Here is a 20,642-nt window from a genome sequence, read left to right as displayed (position 1 = left end):
GAGGTGGTGGTGGTGATGAAGGAGGAGGCAGATGTTGAAAGGAAGAGGGTCGAGTGTTCATCTAACGTACAGCCGTACGGAGTACAGTATAATACATAATCTCATAGTGTAGGGTAACGAGTATGTAATCTTACCATACACAATTGAGGGAAATGGGCAGGCACGAGTCTAGTTCCTTCCCAATCTGAGAATGAGTAGATTGAGGTGGGCCTTAATTAACTCGTCCACGCCTTCTCCTCCTCTTCTCTTCTTCTCTTCTCTTCTTCTTCTTCCTTCTTCAAGCTGTGCTGCCCACCTTCTTTACGTTCTGTTTTTTTTTCTTTCTTTCTCTGGACAATTGTATCCAGTCATTCTTTTTCTACGCGAATCGATTTCGCTCACATTCATTCTCACTCTCACTCTCTAGTTGTTCCTACGTGGACTATCTACACTCTTTCTCCCGACATTGATTGTCCTTGAGATTCTTATCAACTTTCGCTCAATATGCATGGAATGAACAAGCTCGCTCTGGCACTGGTTGCCGCTGTGGCTGCTGTCGGTGAAGCCAACCTTCACGATATGCATGCTCGTCACCCCCATCCCTCTGGTCTGCCCCAGACCCTCACTCAGACCGTTGTTCCCGAGCCTGTCCCAACTCCTTCTGAGACTCCCTCCGAGACTCCCTCTGAGCCGGCCGCTTCTACCCCGGAGTCTTCTGGAGTTGCCCCCACCGACAGCACTACCCCCGCTGGTACTCCTCCTGCTAGCACTCCTGCTGGAACTCCCCCCGGCTGGTACTCCCTCTCTCGTTCCTTCGGGAACTCCGTCTGGTGTGCCTTCCGTCGTGCCCTCCGGCACTCCATCTGGAGCCCCCTCCGTCATTCCCTCTGGCACTGCTCCCGTCAGCAGCATTATTCCTTCGGGAACTCCCTCTGGCAAGCCCAGCTCTTCTGCTCCCTGGGTGATTCACACCTCCCGTCCTATTGTTACTGGCCGTCCCAGCTCAAGCGCCTCTATTTCTCCCATTGCGGCTCCCAGCTCGACCCCTGTTGTCGTCACTTACACCACTGGCAGTGGTTCCACTGCTAGCGTTGTTACTACCACCATTTGGCGCACTGCCACTGAGCAGCACACCGTCACTGCCGTAAGTATCAATCTTCAATATCGATGTCAGATATAGAAAACTAATCTCGAACAGACCGAGAGCAGCGGTGCTCTGGAGACTCCCGGTGACCAGGCCCACAACCAGGAGGGCTCTGGCTCCGAATCTGGATCTGACGATCAGACTTCCACCGTCACCTCCACCCTCCACTCGACTGCCACCCAGACTGTCACCCTGACCGAGGTCCCTACCTCTTCCGCTGCTGCCAGTGGCTCTGGAAGTGGCTCCGACTCTGGTGACTGCAAGCCTGTCACCGTCACTGTGACTGCTACCGAGACCGTCACTGCTGTATGTGCCCGGAGGAGCTACTATGAATGAACATCCAAACTAACTCTATATGACAGAACGGTGCCTCCACCTCTGCTCCAGCCAGCAACAATCACCAACAAGGCAGCGGTGCTGACAACGGGGAGGGTTCTGATGATGAGACTACCGTTCCTGCCACCGCTACCGCTACTGAGACCTCGACCGAGACCCCTGTTGTGACCTACACCCCCACCGGTCGTCCTCACTTCAGCGGCAATGGCACTCGCCCATGGCCCTCGTTCACCCGCCGTCCCATCTCCTCGGCCTCAGCTCTGCCATCGGGCGCTGCCTCCATCCTGCCCATCCCTAGTGGCCAGGCTTCCTCTGCCCCCAACGAGCCCGCTAAGCCCGAGCCCACCGGCTTCTTCGCTCGTCTGGCCCGCCTTTTCTAAGCCATGCGCGTCTGATAGAACCCTCATCTAGCAGAAGCGTTACACATCCCAGCAAATGATTTGAGAGCGTTCCATTTTCAAATTTCTTCTTCGTGCGTCTGCACGCTGGTGTTGTACCTATTTCGACAAGACAAAGCATTGGGCTAAGGTACAAGCGCTTCTGATCTTTTCACCATTTTTAACCTTTCTCTTCTGATCTATGGACCAATCATTTGGGTGCCATATCTTTTCCATTTTCTTCTTCTTTCCACACTGAGTCGTGGTCGATGGATTCATCATCACTTTATTGTGTTGCTGGTTCCATTGATTACCAGGTGGCTCTTTTGAATTCTCCCAATGAGAATGAATTTTTTTTACTCTTCCTTTTTATTTCTGTCATAACTGTGACTCGAAAATACTTTTCGTATCTTGACTGGTGGGTGGCGAATGGATGAGGACATTTTGTTTTCCGAGGGTTTTGTTTGTGTCTAGATTCTTTTGCAGGATGCAAGGGAGCAAACTATGCTAACACCCGTAACGACTTGTACAAAACTATTTTATTATCCTTTGAACTAATTGCGTATATTGACCCTGTTGCGATAGGATCTCACCAAGCCGTAGTAGTAGGCCATAATACAATCGGGTTATAGTTTATAGTGCACCTTTTAGCTGAGCCGTTGATCTGTCGATCCCGCCGATCTTCAGCCGCATTTAGCCCTAATTCGTCCCTCATTCAACCTCAATCATGCTGAAGATATTCAAGTAGAGGATGGACACCGAGTCCATACGTAGATACTCATTCAGAAATAGCCCAGTATATACTGACCACTAGTACTATACATTAGATATGTGCATAATTACCTCAAATCTCCTCCAAAACAGCCATACCCTTACGAACCACCATCTCACGCATACGAATCCATTCCATCCAAGTAACACCCTGCAACAAACAATCCGCCAAATCATCCAACTTAATCACATCATTCGCAACAGTCTCCCCCCTAGGCCGCCCCCGCATACTTAATCCCCGCTTTGCAGGAGTTCTCAACCGAGCCAGATAAGCCTCAGCAAGACTCCTCACAGATTCCGATCCAGAAATATCAACTCTGCGCCGAGCGCCAGAATCAATCTTCGAAGTAGAAGACTCGGATAATCCAAATTCGGCCTCAAGCCATTTAGCCACAAGTTCGATTTTAGCTTTCTTTACCTCCCGACTCGTCGGTCTGCGTTTCTTATCTTTATCCTCCCCTTCAACACTCGTAAATCCAATCTCCTTCTCACCCCAATATTGAACGACTCGTTTCGGATCAATACCATGGACGCCTAGATCTGCTAGATTTCCTCCACGTTCTTTTTTCATAACTTCCAATGCAGCATATAACATTGCCTCGAAAAGACCCACCCGTATCGTCCATTCTTGAACATGACTCGAACTCCCGGTTCGGAATCGCTGACGTTCAATTAGAATGTGAGTGGGTTTATATTTTGATACGAGGGTATGTAGAAGTGTATGCGCCGTCTCCGCATAATAAGGTAGAGAAAATGATTTAGGAACCGGTGTATCTGATTCCTCATGATCTGACCCCGATAATTCACCGACGATGTGTTCATTTTCGGAGGCTTTGAGTATCGCACTTGCAGAATTTCCTTTTAAACTCGCAATATCCGATAATGGTAATCGTCTCCAAGCCGTAATTTCCGGTCTAGGTATATCAAGTTCATTGCCGTCGCCCTGACCGTCAAGATCCCGGTATGGATTATCGAGCTTTAAATGCGCAAAAGCTAGATTTTGAATCCCCATATCAATACTCAATATACTCAATGGACCAGCCTGTCTTAAAAAATCAGTCCGTGTATTACGGCCCGCGCGTTGGATTTCCAGAACTTCATTTATTCGTGTGGCGATTTCTTTGCGTGGGCCTGTACTTGGTATTCCTGTTGCGCGGGCGAGTTTCTGTAGGACTGATAGACGGAGATTTGAGAGCCAGGGTGTTTGCCATTGGGGTTGTGTGGAGAGGGAGAGGAGGGTTGGTGTCAGACGCATTGTTTTCGTATTGCCTTGTTCGGTTGGGTGTTGATCGGGTTCAAGGGGTGTTTGGTTGTGGGGTGGTTGTGTTGGATGTGGGGGAAATTGAAGATTCCGATCGGGTCATGTTGTGTATTCTTGGAATCGAGTGAATGTGAATTGTGGGCGTTGAATACCCGGAGATGGCTGGTGAAGGTGGGATTATTTTGCAAGGGATGCGATGGGATGGCCGGATGGGAAGGCGGTCGTTGTCGATCGTTGCAGATCGGTTGGTTGCGGGTGAATTGGAGATATTTTATTATAGTCAAATTTTACATTCTAGAGGAAAAGCATAGAAATTGCAGGATTGAATAAGGATTAGATTTATCAGATTCGATAGAGCCGAATATTGTGTACATTTTTTCCGGATTCCATCTCAACAAAGCAACGCTGGTCTATATGGGCCATCTTGAACGCCCCGTAGTGCCCGAAAACTCCAGTAGAACCAACTCCAATGCAAAGGGCGCTGAATAGTAAGAAGAAAATCAAGAACAAGTAAAAACAGCCCGGGTGAAAAGACAAAAACACCAAATGCAGCAATAATAGAATCACAATGAGGTGAGGTGATGTGATGTGATGCACGACTAGAGGAACGCTGGAGGGTCAAGATCCGCAATCTCCTCTTTCAAGTAGAGAATAGGTGCCCAAACACGCCAATGCAAAACACCGATATGAGCAAGACGCATCCCGACACGATCGATATCGTACTGTTGGGATGTGGGAGATTGTGCAGAAGCTGAGGGGGAAGTAGCTGTTGAGGATGAAGCACCTAGGGCAGCTGGGCCCGTCGAAGGTTGCTGCGGTCCGATGCGCTGCGATTCACAGATAGCAAGAGGCGAAAGTGGGAGGTATTTTTGTGCTGAAGCGAGAGTAGCAGCCATGACCTTGCTACGCATGGTATTTTGGAAATAGCGGAAGAGGTCGGACTCGTTGGACAAGTGCCATTCAAGGGCCGACTCGATAGGCGTCATGACTTCATCTGCCACAACATTATCAAGGCAGCAAGCAGCACAGGCAAATCGAGCAATCTCCAGTGAGATACAGCGCATGTTCTGAGTCCAGCGAGTCCCGCCTCGGAGATCAGGGTCATCGTCGTCAGCAGCGTTGCTGTCGGCTCGGCTCGTGAGGTCCATCCCATCTTCCATTAGAGACCAGATGCGGGTGCGGAAGGTGGCGTATGTCTCGTCCCGGGCAGAAAGATAACGCTTTTGGGTGTGAACGTATGATTCGAAGATATACCAAGCAATCTCGAGGTTGATCAGGTTTTGTATGGTTCCTCGTAGCTGCCAAAGCCTTTCCGAATCGAAGAAGAATGTCTCGGGAAACTCTGTCGGTGGAGTGAACTGGAGGAGCTGGTCACAAATTCCACGGAAAAGAGCATCAAGAGGCTTCATGTCATCAGGCTGTGAAGATGTAGGGCTCTTTTCCTCGTCCTCTTGCTGAGCGCGATCCCGTGCGGACAGGTACCATTGGCGAGCAGATTCAATCTGGATGCCACCACGATTGATCTTGCTTTCGAAATATTCAGTCAAGAATGGCACTGTGTCTTCGATCAAAAGGACTCGGAAAGTTCGTATTTGGTGGTTTGCCACGTCCTAAGCAAGTCATGTTAGTCAAGACACATCTTTTTCAATTTCATAAGATCACCACCTACGAGTTTCATGGCCTCCAGAATAGCAAAGAGCGTCTGTAACCCATTCACTATTTCCTTTGGATCCTGCGACTGGGAGCCTTCGGTGATCTGTTCGACCATTTTATCCGCCCACTCGTCTCGCATCGGAGCGCAGTGGGTCTTCAAAAGAGCCGCCAACCACTCTGCCAGCGCAACCATATCCAAAACACCTTTGCGAACCTGCTGCATCAGCAGAGAGACTTCCAGGTTCTGCATGACGCTTGGGTGATCTCGTTCCGGAACAAGGGTCTTGATGACTTCTTGCAGGGTTTCGAACATGCCAGGCAGACGAGGCTCAAAAGTACGCTTTCCACTTTCTCTAGAAGTACTAGATGCATCGTCAGTCTCGCCAGATTGTGCAGCTTGTGCAGCTTGGAATGCATAGATAGCAATCTCCGATGCCATTGAGTCCCAATAGTCAGCAGCTTCCTTCCGCTTGCGTCGTCCCTTTTCGCCCTCGAGGTCGGGCTTGAAGTGTAGATCACGATCGAAATTAGCGTCCATGCGGAGATTGATATTACTCATGATACACGGCAAATCAAGTTCACTAAGAGTCTTCTTGGTGACGGGTGGATGACGATTGGCCTTGCGTAGTTGGCGTTGGTCGCGAGAGCTCAGTCCCAGATTTTGTGGAATGTCGATGGCCTCTGGAGATGGTGACGGATCGCGAGGCCTCGATGTCTTGGTAGATGGCGCAGATGAGCGAGCGCCATGTGGGTAAGAGAAACCAGGCTGACGACGACGAAGAGGGTGAACATTCGCGGGAGTTTCATGACGAGAATCGCGCCCCTCGCTCTTGTGATACTCTTTGGAACGGCCGCTACCAGCCCCGTAGGCATCCAAAGGACCGTCCGCACCCTCCTCCTGGGTCCGCGCCTCTTTTGTGCCTTGAAGATCCATCGTATTTAAATTCCCCAAGATACTCCTTTACTGAAATTTTTCTTTTCTTTTTTCTTATTTTTTTCCCCTTTTCACACTATTCCTCGAACTCCTGCGAACGCAACGTTAGATAAGACAGCTATGATTGATACACAAAGGAGGGAGACAGGAAGAGAGTGAGAGATAGGGTATGACGGGTCTAAACTCCCTACGCCATTTCCAACCCCTGCCACAAAGATAAAAAAGAGAAGATGGAGAAGCAATACAGGAGACCGTTGACTTACAATTGATTTTCGAAGTCGCCCCCCTGTTTGCCTCAGGCAGGCGGCCAATCCGCGTTGCCGATGAAGTGATGCAAGTGAGCTGTCAACTGGTGTGGAGCCACACCGACGATGCTGGAATCTGCGGGCGATCGGCCTCGTGGTGCGATCAGGAGGCAAAAGCTATTTTGTTTTTTTGTTTTCTTTTGTTTTCTTTGTGGAAGGGCCGTCGGCGTACGGTTCGAGACAATCTCGTCAAACACGACGTATAGCAAATATCAGATCTCAGCCATGAAGATCGGAAGATCCACATGGAAACGCAGGTTGCAGATTGCAGGTCACAGGCCGCAGATTATGCGGGTTCGTCGGTATACAAATGCTTTCCAGCTTTCAATCGAACAAGCTTATACGTTATGTATCTGATGATGACCTTGCGAAAGAATGGATTTCTTTCAAAGGGAAAACAGATGGGGGAAAAACGAACGGAACAAAGAAAAACCCAAAAAGTCGAGAGATTCAGAAAGCGACCGGGTTGGACTGATATAGGTCTGCAACGTTTTCAGGACTGACGGATTCGGGTGGACGCAAGCAGAGGGGATCGACCTCACATTCCAATGCTGCTACCCGCTTCCAGGACCCTCGACTGTTAAGGAAGAAGAGAGCCGGGAGATCGACCCCTGATACCCCTAAGCGGTAAATTGGCATCGAGCAGGGTTGAAAGGGGGGAGAGAACTTGAGAAAAAAAAAGCCAAAATCGATTTCAATCGAACCATCGACCGCCTCACTTTTTATTTTATTTTTTTCTTGTTTTGTTTTGTTTTGTTCTTCACGCACTGGCCACCACGTGAGGATTCGCCCCGAATTGATCGGGGAGCCACTGGGCCAGCAGCGGTGACGGACTTTTCAGTCGATTTGATGATGGGACGGAATACCCGTCACAGTTTGGGTTGGACAGGTCGAATGCGTGAAGTGGATGCATCGTGAGGTGGAATTGTCGTTGTAGTAGTAGTTTGAAATAAAGTGGAGGCTACTTTTTGGGGGGAGAAAAAGGAAGAAAGTGGAGAATTCGTGGAGATCAGAACGGCTTAGGGTTTGGTGGCCTTAGTAATCAGGCACATAACATCTCACTAACTATCAGAAAAGAATGGCGAAGTATCATCCTTATTACACAGAGAATAGAGGAGAAACGTGGCAGATGTAGTGAATCGTCAGAGGAACTTCTCGGAGATTATGTGTTCATCTCGCCGAGACCCGGTATTGAGTCCGCATGGTCTACTATTGACCCCCAATTGCGAACCGCGGGTATATCGCCCAAATAGGCCCTCAATAACACTTTCACCCGCTATAGACTTGTTCACTTCATTTATAACAAAGATACAAAAGATGAAGATGCTACTTTATCTCTGGACAGCAGGAAGCTTTCTTATGCCTCTAGTATTCCTGCTGCTCTACTTTCTATCTGGAATTTCATCTACAGACGAGCATCGCCAGCTTCATCTAGAATTCGATATTGCTAACCTTCTTTCGCCATGAACTTGCTAGGAATAACCTACTTCATTCAGCTTTTATGGACTGCGCCCGTTATTCTGTTCTCCAAGGCTACACATGGGTCAAATACCACTCAATTTGCAGTGCACTCGCTGCCGGGTAGCCCTATACTGCCCGCGAATTGGGCTGGAAGACTACCAGTACCAGGGCTGGAGAGAGGGAACAGCCTTTTCTTCTGGCTATTCCAAACCGAGGACACCCACTACGATGATAATCTCATCCGTAAGTTCTGCTTGAAAATGTGAATCAGACAGTACTCCGTCGCTAATATGTTTCTTTTCTAGTCTGGCTCAATGGCGGACCAGGTTGCTCGTCGTTGATCGGAATGACTACAGGAAATGGGCCACTCTCTTTCATAGGCAATACAACTGACTTGGCCCGCAATCCATACTCATGGACCAAACTGGGCCATGTCCTTTACGTGGATCAGCCTGTTGGCACTGGCTTCTCAACAGCTAGCATCCCATACCCAGCAAAAGACAATGCCGATGTTACCATCCACTTTATCAAATGGCTTGAATCTTTCCTGTCACTTTTTCCACACCTCAAATCGAAGAAGGTTCATCTCATGGGCGAATCATACGCTGGAATTTATCTGCCCTATATCGCCTCCGCCATATTGAAAAACCACCGTACCCTCCCACTGAACCTCCAATCTATCTCTCTCGGTGACGGATCTTGGGGTAACGCAGCCGCAACGGCTGACGTGGCAATGGGAACTTATCTTCATACTCAGGCTACAAAGCTCAATATCCCCAAAGACATCCTCTCAGCCTTCGACTCAGCAGATCACATCTGTGGTTTCACCCAGGCTCTCAAAGAAGCCGAGGTGTACCCACCAAAGTCCAAGATCCATATTCCAGGAAATCCAGAGCACATGAATTATCGTCGTGATATCCACCGTCGCGATCTACTCACTGCAGGAGATGGCTCATGTGATACTAGTCCAAGTAACGCATCAGCGATCTCTCACTCAATTCTCAACTCCACTTGCTATGGACCCTGCGCAACATTTTCTACCGCAATGAACTACCTAACGACCACATCCGCCGCAGGAACCGGACCAGCCTGCTACGATGTCTACGATATTTCTCATGATTGCAGTACGATTGACCCTCTCCCGTTACTAGGGGAGTACTTCAGTCGAAAGGATGTACAAAAGGCCCTTCATGTTACAGACAGCGGTGACTTCAGCGCATGCAATCCGACTATACTAGGAACACTCCTCGGTGCCTCCCCCCCCTGTTCCACCAGCGTACCATATCCTCCCATCCCTTGTGACAGAGCACAATATCTCTTTGCATATCTACAATGGGAAATGGGACATGCTCCTCAATCATATCGGTACAGAATTCTCAATCCAGAATATGACCTGGAGAGGAGGCCAAGGTTTCTCTGTCAAGCCGCACCGCTCGTTCTTCGCTGATGATGCTGCGCCGAAGAATGACAGTTCGCGGAGTGTGAATGCGGGAATATGGGCGGCTGAACGGGGAGTCTCGTATCATCTTTTCGATGCGGCGGGTCATAGTGTTTTTGCTAATAAGCCGAAGGAAATGTTTTCTTTTGTGAGAGATGTCGTGGTGGGAGGTCGGACAATTTAGACTGGGAGACTTAGTAGGGGTGTTTGGGCGATTGTTTTCGGCTTAGGTCGGATATGGGAGAAATCGTATCTTTATGCACTTCCCATGTACAATATGAAAGCCTTTCCTTGTAGTCTAGTTTGGCAGTCGAGAAGGGCGAAAAATGTCAGCTATCTATATATTTTTTTTCATGTTTGTTTTGCAATAAGTAATGGGATGTGATTAAGCATCGGACGATGTCGACTAAAACGATCATCAAGAAAATTGTGTAAAAAGGAAGGCAGAATAATCTTCCCAGATTCAGAAATCATTCTTCGTCATCTACTCGGATTTGAAAGATATTACCGATATTTCGGGGACTGGTAGTGAACAGCCCTGTTCACAGGCAATGCAGGGAAGGGAGCATTTCTATACTCCTATGTGATGACTTACTGATCTTTTTCAAGTTGTATTTTCAAGTTTTTCTCTTCCAAAGCTGGATCTCTAAATTTTCGTGAATCTCATAGATCACAAACATCATTCTTATTCATCCAATTTGTCTTTCAGAATCCACTTTATATGGGTTTTTGTATTCAGCGTACTCAGACCTATCCTACTGTATACATTGGCTTATGCAATAAACAATAAGACCAGGGATGCTTGGCAACGGGCCGAAGCGTCCACCTGGGCATGAATGAGACGATCTAGTCAACACTGCCAATACTACGATGCCCAATCGTCTACTATTGAAAGAACCCCATTAGTTCTTTCATTATTTTAATGCATTTTCAAATTGCTTCTTTACTCGTATTCTGTAATTTCAGCTCATTGTTACAACCTTTCTCGTAAGAAGCTATTCAACAGACCTCATGAACACTCACTATGAGTCATGATTGATCGATGTCGATCGAATAATACTCATGCTAGTAACTTTTACTCAGTGTCACTGCTACTGCTATTGGAATTCTCTTCCATGTCCAAGGTCCTAGTTTGTGTAGAATTGTCCAATCCTCTCACGAGGTCTTGATATAGTGATACACTATCACTACATTAATGTAATGTCCACATTACTACGGTAGTAAAAGGTATCAGCAATATCTTTTATTTCAAACGATAGTACACTGGGGATATCTGGTCTTACGCTCCTCCCCTTGAAGATACCACCACCCACCCCAATACCGCATAACAGCTCGATAACGCCGTCCTTTCAACAGAGCCATATTGTGGCGAAACATTTCTTCCATTGGCATTGCTTGGAGCAAACTACACCCTTCTGATATCATCTCGAATCTAGTACGTGGATCATCCAACATTTCACTTTTTCTTACTGTCTTCGGATGATTCTGGAACAGATGGGTTTTCCACCGATCATCTTCAGGATCCAATCCTGACCCTAGATCCTTCCACAGTGTAAAGGCAAAGCATATATCCTGTTCCTCAAGCTCTCGTGGCTCCATATTCCAGGATGTGTTGCATTGATTGCATTTGCCTTGGTTGGAAAATTGCCTATTACCCCGTTCACCTTGTCGACAGTAATTTCCGATCAATAATTTAACGGTATCGGTAGGATCAATATGCTCACAGACCGCAATATTGTCACTATATCGATAATCGTATTTATCACTTGTTGACCGGAAAAGAGGCTGCAAATCTTGTCGTTTCGCGACTGTAATGTTTTGTATCCGTAGGCAAAGGCTAGATGGATTGAGACAGATACGCGCATCGATAGACATCAAACCCGTTCGACGAGGGGAATTCGGATTTCTTGAGTCAAGCAGTGCTCTCGAAACCTCGGTATACAGTAAGGAATCGGTGGAATCCCAAAAGATGGGCCGAAGTAATGTCTCCTCATCGCAAGATAGAGATGGACGAAATGGAACTTGTAAATAGAGTAGGTAGGGAACATGCGAAAACCCAAAGGAGATGAAAGAGTGTCGAGTCCGTAATAGCAACCCCGATTTTTGAAGTGTGGAGATGGTAATTCCACATATTTCCAAAGGTGTAGTCGCAGGCAAGCCAAGCAAAGGTAATATTGGGATAAACTGCGATCAAGCCTGGTTAAAAGATCGATATGTAGGTTCTTCACTCGGCCCCCTTATTCCAACTTGACCTAGAAGATTCTTGAAGCTGCCAGCAAAGGAGAAAGTCATAAAACGGTGATTGCATAAAGCCAGGCAAGAAAGGTCTACTGGCGATAGATAGCGAGATAGCAGAAGCATGAGCTCAGTTGGCAGTTTATCTTATGTCATTGGTAAAAAATTAGTTGCAACAACTCACAAGAATAAAATCTTTCATTTTTTCACAGATTCCAGATTGCTTTCAAGCTAAAAATGGAGAAAAAATCATAAATTGCAAAGATGCGATATTGTTGACGCGGTGATACTTCGACCCATGGATAGGTTACGCTAACCGGATTAGTAATTCGCCGTCAGCAGTAGAGTATTACACCAAGTGAGTATTTTAGAGATCAATTTTGTCTTGCTCGAGGATTTTACAAATCGAGATATTTTTTGGAGCGCAAATGGGTGGGTGGATGACATATATCGGGTCATAGTTGAATCAGAGTTCAATAAATTTGCTAATCTCAGTAGTTGATCATGGCCAGAATCTGAAAGATATATCTAGTACACTAGTTACTACCTAGTACCTACACTAGGTACTAGAGGTATCTCGAATGCTGGAGGCCCAGATGGGCGTCCAGCATGTTGGGCAACAGTCGAACTTCAACCGTTAAAGTGATACCAGCACTATCATAGTATGATAGTGAACAATATTAGAAGATTTCAAGAAATAATCCTATTCAAACAATGATCCGCTGGAAATGTATCGGTATATGGTAAATCTATGAGTAATGTACAAGGATTGGGGTCCGCGCCACATTAACGCAAGACCTCCAATCTAAAGGTGTAATTTTTGGAGCTGACGTTCAAGCTCATCCCGGATAATAGCAACATCAGTTGCTTTTCGATGAAGAGGGTCCCAAAGCTGCTGCATCTGTTCCCAGGCCTCGATCACGTCCTCGGAATTAGTGCAAGTACCGAAGGCGCGCAGTACATGAAGAATGGTCGTACGGCCGACAAAAACTCCGTTTTCAAGACGATTTCCCATCTGCGAGGTGTACTCGAGCTCTGGGTCTAGCAGATCCATCTCCGTATACTTGGAATTGAGAAGATATTCGGATCGTTCGGACTCCTCGGCGGTAAGTTCCTCTCTGATTATGACTCCCTGGTCTTCGCCGGTGGGTTCGTGGTGACGATGATCTGAGTTTGGAGGGGTTTCAATGAGAGGCATTTCGGGAAGGGGTGTCTCATCCGTGCTTGCATCAGGTTTCGGTCCCAGAGATGGTAAAGACATGTATAGCTCATCATGTTTATCGGCTCCGTGCAGTTTGATTGTCGGCTTTGGAACCGATTGAGACATTTTCGAAAGCTCATCAGCATCCTTGCCTTCGGCATCGATGACATCTAACTCTTCCGCGAAGGGGTTGATCCATTTAGGGCGATAGGCTTTTTCGGCTCCTTTGAAGCCGAGGAATCTTCCAGGAAATCTGGTAGTTGCGTTTCTCGAGTCGATCAGCGCCCATACGTATGAATGCCAAAGTGCCCAGAGCCGTTTCGGAGTCCATGTTTCTTTCTTGGTTTTGCCGTGGATACTAAAGCCTTCAAAGAGGGTGCTGTAGATCATGTGGCGAGGTGGTACTTCAAAAAAGCTCTCCATGTCGCGAATAATATGAAGAGCTTTGTCGAATCGGCCAGTTTTGATCGCGTAGTGTCGGAGCAGGATATGAAACGTCCGGGTATCGGGAGTCAGAGGCATTGAGTCTTGGAAAGCGCGGTAAGGACCAGGCAGAGGCTCTTTGAGAGCATCGGATAATTTCAACAGGCGGCCCAGCCGCTTAGTTGTTGACCGATAAATTTCAAATCGCGTCGTGAGAGAGTCACCGGTGACGTCCGTTTTGGGCGCGGCATTCTCTGTGGTATTCCGTGCGAGAAGCATGCGCTCGTAGATGCCCTCAGCAGTCTCAAAATCGCCGGCTTTGAGGAATGCAGACAGTAATCCATTCAGGATGACGGTGTCGACAATGTTTCCAGATTGAGTAAAGTTATCAAACGTCTTTGTGATTCCTTCTACATCTCCTCGTTCCGCATAGTAGTTGAGCTTGGGGATAAGGAAAAATCGCGTGCTGGTGAGCTCTCGCTTGATCATTTCCGCCTCAAGACGTTCAGCAATGCTAAATTGACCCGCTTTAATGGCAGCGTCATATAGAATGTTGAAAATAACCTCGTCGGATTCAATCTGGGCATAGTGCTCCATTTGTTGCCAAATGCCAATGGCTCTCACAACATTCCTCTTCCTTGTTCTCCCCTGACCCGAGTGCCGGCTGGCAAAGGAGATTGCAGTTGTCCACAATGATCGTGACATTGGGATGTTGGAAGCAAGCATATCATCGAATAAAGCCAGATACCGACGTATGTCCACGGGTCGTCGGTTTGGAGGGTTGGCCATTTGGCGAAGGAGGGCTCCACGGGTGGTGGAGGGTAGTTTCTCAACTCCTGGCGTAGGTATTCTTCGGTAGAGCGTGAAAAGGTATTGTGAAGATAAGGGCGGCTTGGAATGCACAGCTCTAATGAGCTCTGCCACGGAAGGGCTGTCGGTTTCGTACAGATGACCAGTTATCCTATTTCTTCGTGGATGCGGATGTGGGAGCACCAGTTTCAGAGCTTCCTTCCAGTCATATTCATCACCCAAGATCTTTCTGTACAAGCTCGCCGTCGACAGATATCTTTTCTCATCGTATGAGAGCGCCTCTTCCAGCTCATTTTGCGGTTCATCGGGAAGGACGGACAGCTGATTATCGCGGTGTGATGTGTGATTATGTGTTTTTGGGTCGAAGTATTGATGCCAAGTTGTTATTAGCGATTTCCTCTCGGCGACGGTTTCAGCGTCATTTCCATCAGTCTTCTTCAATCGTCTCCTAAAATCTAGATCTATTTTTTGGCCTGTCCCAGTCTGTGCTGTGACTGTATCGAGCTGTGATCGATGCTGCGTCGGATGGGGTCGCGGCCATTGTCCCGAATCCGGCCACGGTTTGGGAGAGGAGTGATGATCACCATCGGTAAAACCATCACGGCTGTAGGCTCGCAATTGATGTCCTGGTTGCCTAGATGGCATCGCAGGCAAGCTGCGACACCGTGGCGAATGCTCATGGCAGTAGCCGGCCAGAACGAGCGAACCGACGAAAAGGTCCGCTACCGACGCGATGGACGGGCGAATGCGACGGGAAGAGAATCGGCGAATGGAGACTCGGGACAAGAGGAATTCTGGGCGTGGCATCGGAGAAGACAAGACGAGCTCGCTCGCGACCTGCTTGGAGGAACCTCGCGGGCTCGAGGAGCTGGGGAACCTATTGAGAGGAGGCATGAGAGGACAGACATTGTGGGCCCCGGTTAACCATGCATGTCCAAGTAAGCCCGTCCTCAACAACCGGAGAAGAGAGTGTGAAAAGGGGGTTGTGACAAGAAAGAGTGAATAAGTTGACGTTCAGAAGAAGAAGAGAAGGTCGAAGATGTTGAAAGTCGAAGGTGTTTTTCGAAGCGGACTTTGCAGCGGAGCCGCGCTGACCAATCGGGCCCGCGTATTTCCCCAATGTCTTTTTCTCTCCGCGGGTTGACCACCTTCGTTCATTCATCTCTTCTCAGGTTGTACATTCGAGCTCGGCGATTTCGAGGATTGGCTCTAGAAGGAACTTGGGACCAATACTTGAGTCTATCGATCATCCACGGACGGCCTTCTCACTGGCCTTTTCCCCCCCCCTCCCGCCGCCGTCATGGGCAAAATCAACCTCACAGCCCTCCGGGTGCGACAAACCGCGCTAAACCAATTCGCTGCTGGAAAGATTAAGAAACTACCTCAATGGGTTGATGTCATTGGAGAAATTCCTCCTGCAGAGGCCCTCATTCGAAACCGCACTCCTCAGCACCAGCTGATCCGTCAACGTCTCCAGACCAACCCTGACACCTCCAAGCCGCAGGTCGTCTTTGAGGTTCAAGAGAAGCGTCGGAAGCCGAAGAAGCCCAGTCGTCTATTCAAACCTGTTGAACTTCGCTATGAGGAGGATCAGCTGCGAAAGGAATTCTTCCGTGATCATCCTTGGGAGTTGGCGCGACCTCGCGTGCTCCTGGAAAGCACCGGTAAAGACTTTGAGAACCACGATTGGAGCCGAATCCAACAGCCTGGAAAGAAACTGGACGGAGAAAGGTATGTCTCTAATCTCTGCTAGCTAAATCTTTGAAGGGTCTCCATTCTAACGTACCATCTTTTTGATAGTGTTGTTCAACGACAGCTTTGGCTGCTGAACAATGTCCCTGATATGACCAAGAGTAACGCATATGATATCGCCCGCCGCGAATTCTATCACCTGCGATTGAAAGAAGATATTCAACGACGGGTTGCTGCCGAAGAGGCACAGGCAACTGGTGCCAATTTTGGCCCGTCGTATCTGGAAATCGGTATGGAGCTGGAGAACGAGCAACATGAGAAGTGGAAGGCATGGGCTCGTTTGGAGGCCCAAGTGCTGGATCAGCGGGCAGTCTCGATGTCTGGTGCTCCTGAACTCGCAATGGAGGGCGAGGCAGAGCGTGACGCAGAGATTGGCATGGAGACAGAAGCGGCGACCCAGTGAAAAAAGACTCGGGGATGTTCTTTAGAGGTCTCTTTCCCTCGCATTACATTTTCAAAAAAAAAAAAGAAAAGACAAGAGAGACACGTCGTTGCAATTTCTTTGTTCAAGGGCGCACAATCTGATGGACATGTATATTATCTGATTTATTCTGTTCGATGTATTCCCATAGCCATATTCTCGTAACAAATGAGACAATGCTTCATTCTTATAGATTTACCACTATCAATTTAACTTAAAAGATATTCATATATTTTAATATTAGTGAAAGATACTCTTGAACAAAATAGACAAATACTAATAGTATTTAGCATGGTCATGAAATCATACTACTTGCAAATGCTGGAGTCATCCCTGTGAAACACGAAACACGCGGAGAAACGGTTGATGAAAGCTCCGTCCAATCACAACACTTCCAGCCACTCCAACGTCGTCCCTTTTGGCTTCTTTCCTCCTTCAAATGCTGACATCTTCAACTTCCAACCTGTACACACAATAACTTATTTGCTCTCTGCTTCCTGACAATCTGCCTTCACTCGGTCGCATTTCTGGGGCTGGCCTCAGGAATTATTGCCACCGGCGCATTTCCACTAGCCCGAACTTTTGTTACGTCGTTTCCACCCCAGTTTCACCTGAACGATTTTTTGTCCCGAATACGAACTCCTGCAATCTTTCGGACGAGCATCTCTAGATCCCTGTTACCAGCGCTCGAAGACTCTTTCAATTTCGCATACGATTTGACGTGGATCCCTGTCTGACAGTTGAGCCTCAAAAGTATCCGTGACGGCCGCCGGGGTTTGGAGCCTGTAAAGAATGGTAGGCTTCACTGTGCTTTTTTCTCTGTACTGAGTAAAGTCCGAGATAGCCGGTGAAGACTATTCAAACTTTTGACAGCACCATATTATTCACCGGGAATCGACTCGGCTCTAGCTTGATCTGCTGTACCCAACCCGAGGCTGGTCATGCTTTCGACAATGACTCGACCAGAAGATACTGTTCGAGGTCTACGCCCTTACCGTGGCGAGATGGACGACGGAGAAGGTGAAAGGAAGACATCTATGGACTCTCTTGTGCCACCTCCGTTATCTTATAATGATGGCTCACGCTCCGAAGGTGAAGAGTCCCGGCCAGGCACAGCAATGGGTGATAACTCGAGTGGTAGTGGCAGGCAAGGCTCTGGACCGAAGCTGCTCACACCAGAGGAGACAATTGAACTCGCCAAGCGCGCAGTGGAAAGCGGAATTCAAGATACCAAACGTTCTTTGGCAGGAAGTGAGGCCGTTACAGACGTGGTCAAACCGAAGCTGACCATTGATCTGGGACACTCGCGTATTATCAGAATACCAGAGCCTGTCGTGGATATCATCAAAGATGAGGTGGAAAGGTATGTCATTGACTTACTTGCCATCCAATGCCGAAGCTAATGATCGTACCCAAAAGACTGTCGCTTTCAAATAATCACCTATTCCACATCCCATATCGCTTTGCCGAGTGTTCTCATCTGCGGTACCTCAATATCAGAGCCAATAATTTTCGCGAATTTCCAAAAGGCGTAAGTACCGGGAATGTTTCCACTTTATTTAGCTTTCTGCTAACACACACCCCAGGTATACAAGTTGCCGTTGTTAGAAATTCTTGATTTGAGCCGAAACAAAATCAATGCTTTGCCCGATGAGATCAATAAGCTAAAGTCCCTGCGCGTTCTCTCGGTCATGCAAAATCGCTTGGATGACCTGCCAGTTGGACTCTCCGATATGAATAAACTTCAAATCCTTAAGATAGCAGGGAATCCCCTGCGCTATCCACTACGACGAGTCCTCGAAGGATCAGAGACCGACATGGCACCTTCTGGGATGACAGACAATGAAAAAGAAGTTGCGGTCACTGCTGAGCTCAAAAGATTCCTTAAGAGTCGCCAAGCGGCGACCACACCCGAGCCAGATCTGGGGGCTGATTCAAGGTATGTACTTTCTTTACCGGTGAATACATGATGCTAAATGAATTTTTCGCAGCGAGGGAGTATTTGAGACACCCAAGCCTATTCCTCCAAAACGCAAATTGAGCAGTCGGTTCCCTGTCATTCCTAGCACTGGTGATGGATCGTCGGCACCGTCTTCACGATCCCCATCAATATCACGCCCTCCACCCATCCCAATCAAATCCCACTATCGGATGGCATCCGGCCAGCCATACATTGATCAAGCCGGTAATTATCATATCACTGGCTACAATCGCCCCGGAATAAATCCTCATGCAGTCAACGAACGTAATCGCAGCAACAGTGAGGGCATAATTCAGGCATCTTTTGCCGCTCGCAGTAAACGCATGGGCGTCATCACTCGCAAAAACACTGACTTGGGTACCCTGGATGAAACAAGGCCCTACCGTAATAGTCATTTGCGAGGTCTCAGTCACGGGTCGGTGCTTCGAGCGCGTCCAACGGCGCAAGTCCCTGTCAGCGGCAGTAGCTCTTCGAGCCCGAGCAGCCCACGAGAGCGTCGCCGAGCGCGGGACGGTTGGGTCAACCGCATGTCGAGTCTCCCTGAACATAAAGGTGAACGAGGATCAGATGAACCGATCGTTGAGAGTGCTAAGGGCATTCTGTTCGCATTTGTTCAGATCCATTCTCACGTTTCTACACTTATCAATGTCATTCGACAAGATGATACCCGACGTCATAGTCTGGAGCTTGTCTTTTACAATGCTTCCACGCATGTGGATCGCCTCAACGAAGCTCTCGAAAACGCAGAAACAACATTACGTGATGACCCCGACTCTAGTCGACTTGTCAATGAAGCCGTCAAACGGGAGTGTGAGACCTGCATTGCAGCCTATACGCACGTTGGCACGCAGCTGCGCAACAGTGCTGCAAAGATTGTTTCTAATGGCGACTCTCGCTATGTGCGTTCATTGATGTTGATGGTATATGGCAGCTTAGTAGAGCTGCGGAATGCGTGTGCTAGTCTCAGTGTTCCACTCCAGTCGGTTCAAAAAGAGCCTTCTGTACCAAAGCCAGCCATCTTTGAGCCATTGAAAGGCCCAGCTCCTGCTGATCGATTTCAACGACCGCTTGTCACGCCTACGAGAGACTCGTCTGCGCCAACTCGTCGGTTGCGAAGTGATACAACGATACGCCACCCCCAGCTTCCTCTCGGTCCTCCTCTACCACTGACAGCATCAAGCCAGACAGCGACTGGATCGCCTGGCTTTGCTACCCCTCCTTTATCTACAGCCTTCCCTCGCAGTCGGTCTAGTAGCCGGTCCAATATGATCAACACTTCCGTTCCGACCTCATTAGCAACGCCTCGCTCCGGTGAGGCTTTCCCGCCTATACCTGTCTCAGCAGCACCCCGAATCAATCCCCTCACTGGATTGGATGAATTTGAAGAAGAGCGTATCTTTGAGAGGATTTTCCATCAACTTACTTCTGCCTACACAAATGCCCTCCAAGCGCTTCCATTAGCAAGCCGCCAATTTTCCAGGTGCCTGGAAGTGGCGAAGCAGTCACGCGAGTCGGAAGGAATTCAAATTCTCTGGAACAATCTCATCCGTCGATGTCGGTTCTGTTTGGAAGTATCCGAAGCACTGGGGGGGGCGTCTCTCTAGCATGAAAGTGAAGGAACCAGGCGGTGGTCTCCGAAACCAGCGGGAATTCTGGCAGTTGTGCAAGACTTTCATGCAATCATTTGTAGACCTTGTCACGGATATGCGTGAGGTGCGCAGCATGCAGCTTCTCCCAGGAGATATTATCATCATCCTGCGGCCAGTACAAAAAGCCAGTCGCGAGGCTGGCCGTCTCATCGAAGCATCGCCCTGGTCCTATCTCGCTGATATGGCTCCATTAAATGGCGGAGGCAATCTATATGGCCCTCCACTACAAACACCACAATCCCAACACCAGGCATCCGTCTCAACATCTGCCCTTGCTCCGCACCCTAACATCTACCAAATCAATGCTGGCATGTCCCCTCAATCGATAACCGTCCCTGCCACCCCTCTCAGCGCGGCTTTGGGCCCAGCGGCTCAAGCCACCGTGCCATCAACGCCGGCAAGTGCATACAGTGACAAATTCTTCGAGGGGGATGTTTTTCAGCGCGCAGATTCGCTTTTGTCCATGCCTACCCAAACGCCGTTTTTCACGCGACGTTGAAATGCTCAAGCA

General features: G+C 48.4%; 8 protein-coding genes across 8 annotated transcripts; 4 read left to right on the top strand and 4 right to left on the bottom strand.

Annotated features, from left to right (window-relative positions):
- Positions 1–483: 483 nt before the first annotated feature.
- N7469_006224 (uncharacterized protein) lies at positions 484–1,839 on the top strand (the record flags this gene model as incomplete). Its single annotated transcript, XM_056645142.1, has 4 exons — positions 484–809; positions 886–1,123; positions 1,178–1,429; positions 1,486–1,839. 4 exons carry the CDS (start codon positions 484–486, stop codon positions 1,837–1,839), a joined length of 1,170 nt encoding a protein of 389 aa, XP_056500380.1.
- An 841-nt stretch (positions 1,840–2,680) lies between these two features.
- N7469_006223 (uncharacterized protein) lies at positions 2,681–3,862 on the bottom strand (the record flags this gene model as incomplete). Its single annotated transcript, XM_056645141.1, has 1 exon — positions 2,681–3,862. One exon carries the CDS (start codon positions 3,860–3,862, stop codon positions 2,681–2,683), a length of 1,182 nt encoding a protein of 393 aa, XP_056500379.1.
- Positions 3,863–4,467: 605 nt separating this feature from the next.
- N7469_006222 (TCP11 family protein) lies at positions 4,468–6,455 on the bottom strand (the record flags this gene model as incomplete). The annotated part of the gene is made up of 2 exons (XM_056645140.1): positions 4,468–5,478; positions 5,538–6,455. The coding sequence occupies 2 exons, from the start codon at positions 6,453–6,455 to the stop codon at positions 4,468–4,470; spliced, it is 1,929 nt and encodes a 642-aa protein (XP_056500378.1).
- Positions 6,456–8,223: 1,768 nt separating this feature from the next.
- Positions 8,224–9,843, top strand: cp9 (putative serine carboxypeptidase; the record flags this gene model as incomplete). The annotated part of the gene is made up of 3 exons (XM_056645139.1): positions 8,224–8,464; positions 8,527–9,471; positions 9,497–9,843. 3 exons carry the CDS (start codon positions 8,224–8,226, stop codon positions 9,841–9,843), a joined length of 1,533 nt encoding a protein of 510 aa, XP_056500377.1.
- Positions 9,844–10,907: 1,064 nt separating this feature from the next.
- Positions 10,908–11,534, bottom strand: N7469_006220 (uncharacterized protein; the record flags this gene model as incomplete). The annotated part of the gene is made up of 1 exon (XM_056645138.1): positions 10,908–11,534. The coding sequence occupies one exon, from the start codon at positions 11,532–11,534 to the stop codon at positions 10,908–10,910; it is 627 nt and encodes a 208-aa protein (XP_056500376.1).
- Positions 11,535–12,699: 1,165 nt separating this feature from the next.
- Positions 12,700–15,222, bottom strand: N7469_006219 (pentatricopeptide repeat protein; the record flags this gene model as incomplete). The annotated part of the gene is made up of 1 exon (XM_056645137.1): positions 12,700–15,222. One exon carries the CDS (start codon positions 15,220–15,222, stop codon positions 12,700–12,702), a length of 2,523 nt encoding a protein of 840 aa, XP_056500375.1.
- A 406-nt stretch (positions 15,223–15,628) lies between these two features.
- Positions 15,629–16,483, top strand: rsm25 (mitochondrial 37S ribosomal protein mS23; the record flags this gene model as incomplete). Its single annotated transcript, XM_056645136.1, has 2 exons — positions 15,629–16,059; positions 16,129–16,483. 2 exons carry the CDS (start codon positions 15,629–15,631, stop codon positions 16,481–16,483), a joined length of 786 nt encoding a protein of 261 aa, XP_056500374.1.
- A 971-nt stretch (positions 16,484–17,454) lies between these two features.
- On the top strand, positions 17,455–20,630 carry N7469_006217 (uncharacterized protein; the record flags this gene model as incomplete). Its single annotated transcript, XM_056645135.1, has 5 exons — positions 17,455–17,864; positions 17,921–18,032; positions 18,088–18,440; positions 18,493–20,036; positions 20,095–20,630. 5 exons carry the CDS (start codon positions 17,455–17,457, stop codon positions 20,628–20,630), a joined length of 2,955 nt encoding a protein of 984 aa, XP_056500373.1.
- Positions 20,631–20,642: the final 12 nt, after the last annotated feature.

This window comes from Penicillium citrinum, assembly GCF_028827155.1.
Source record: "Penicillium citrinum strain IBT 23319 chromosome Unknown utg000005l:1.0-1900146.0:1.0-1900348.0, whole genome shotgun sequence".
NCBI classification, from domain to species: Eukaryota; Fungi; Ascomycota; class Eurotiomycetes; order Eurotiales; family Aspergillaceae; genus Penicillium; species Penicillium citrinum.
This window is presented reverse-complemented; position numbering and strand designations above follow the sequence as displayed.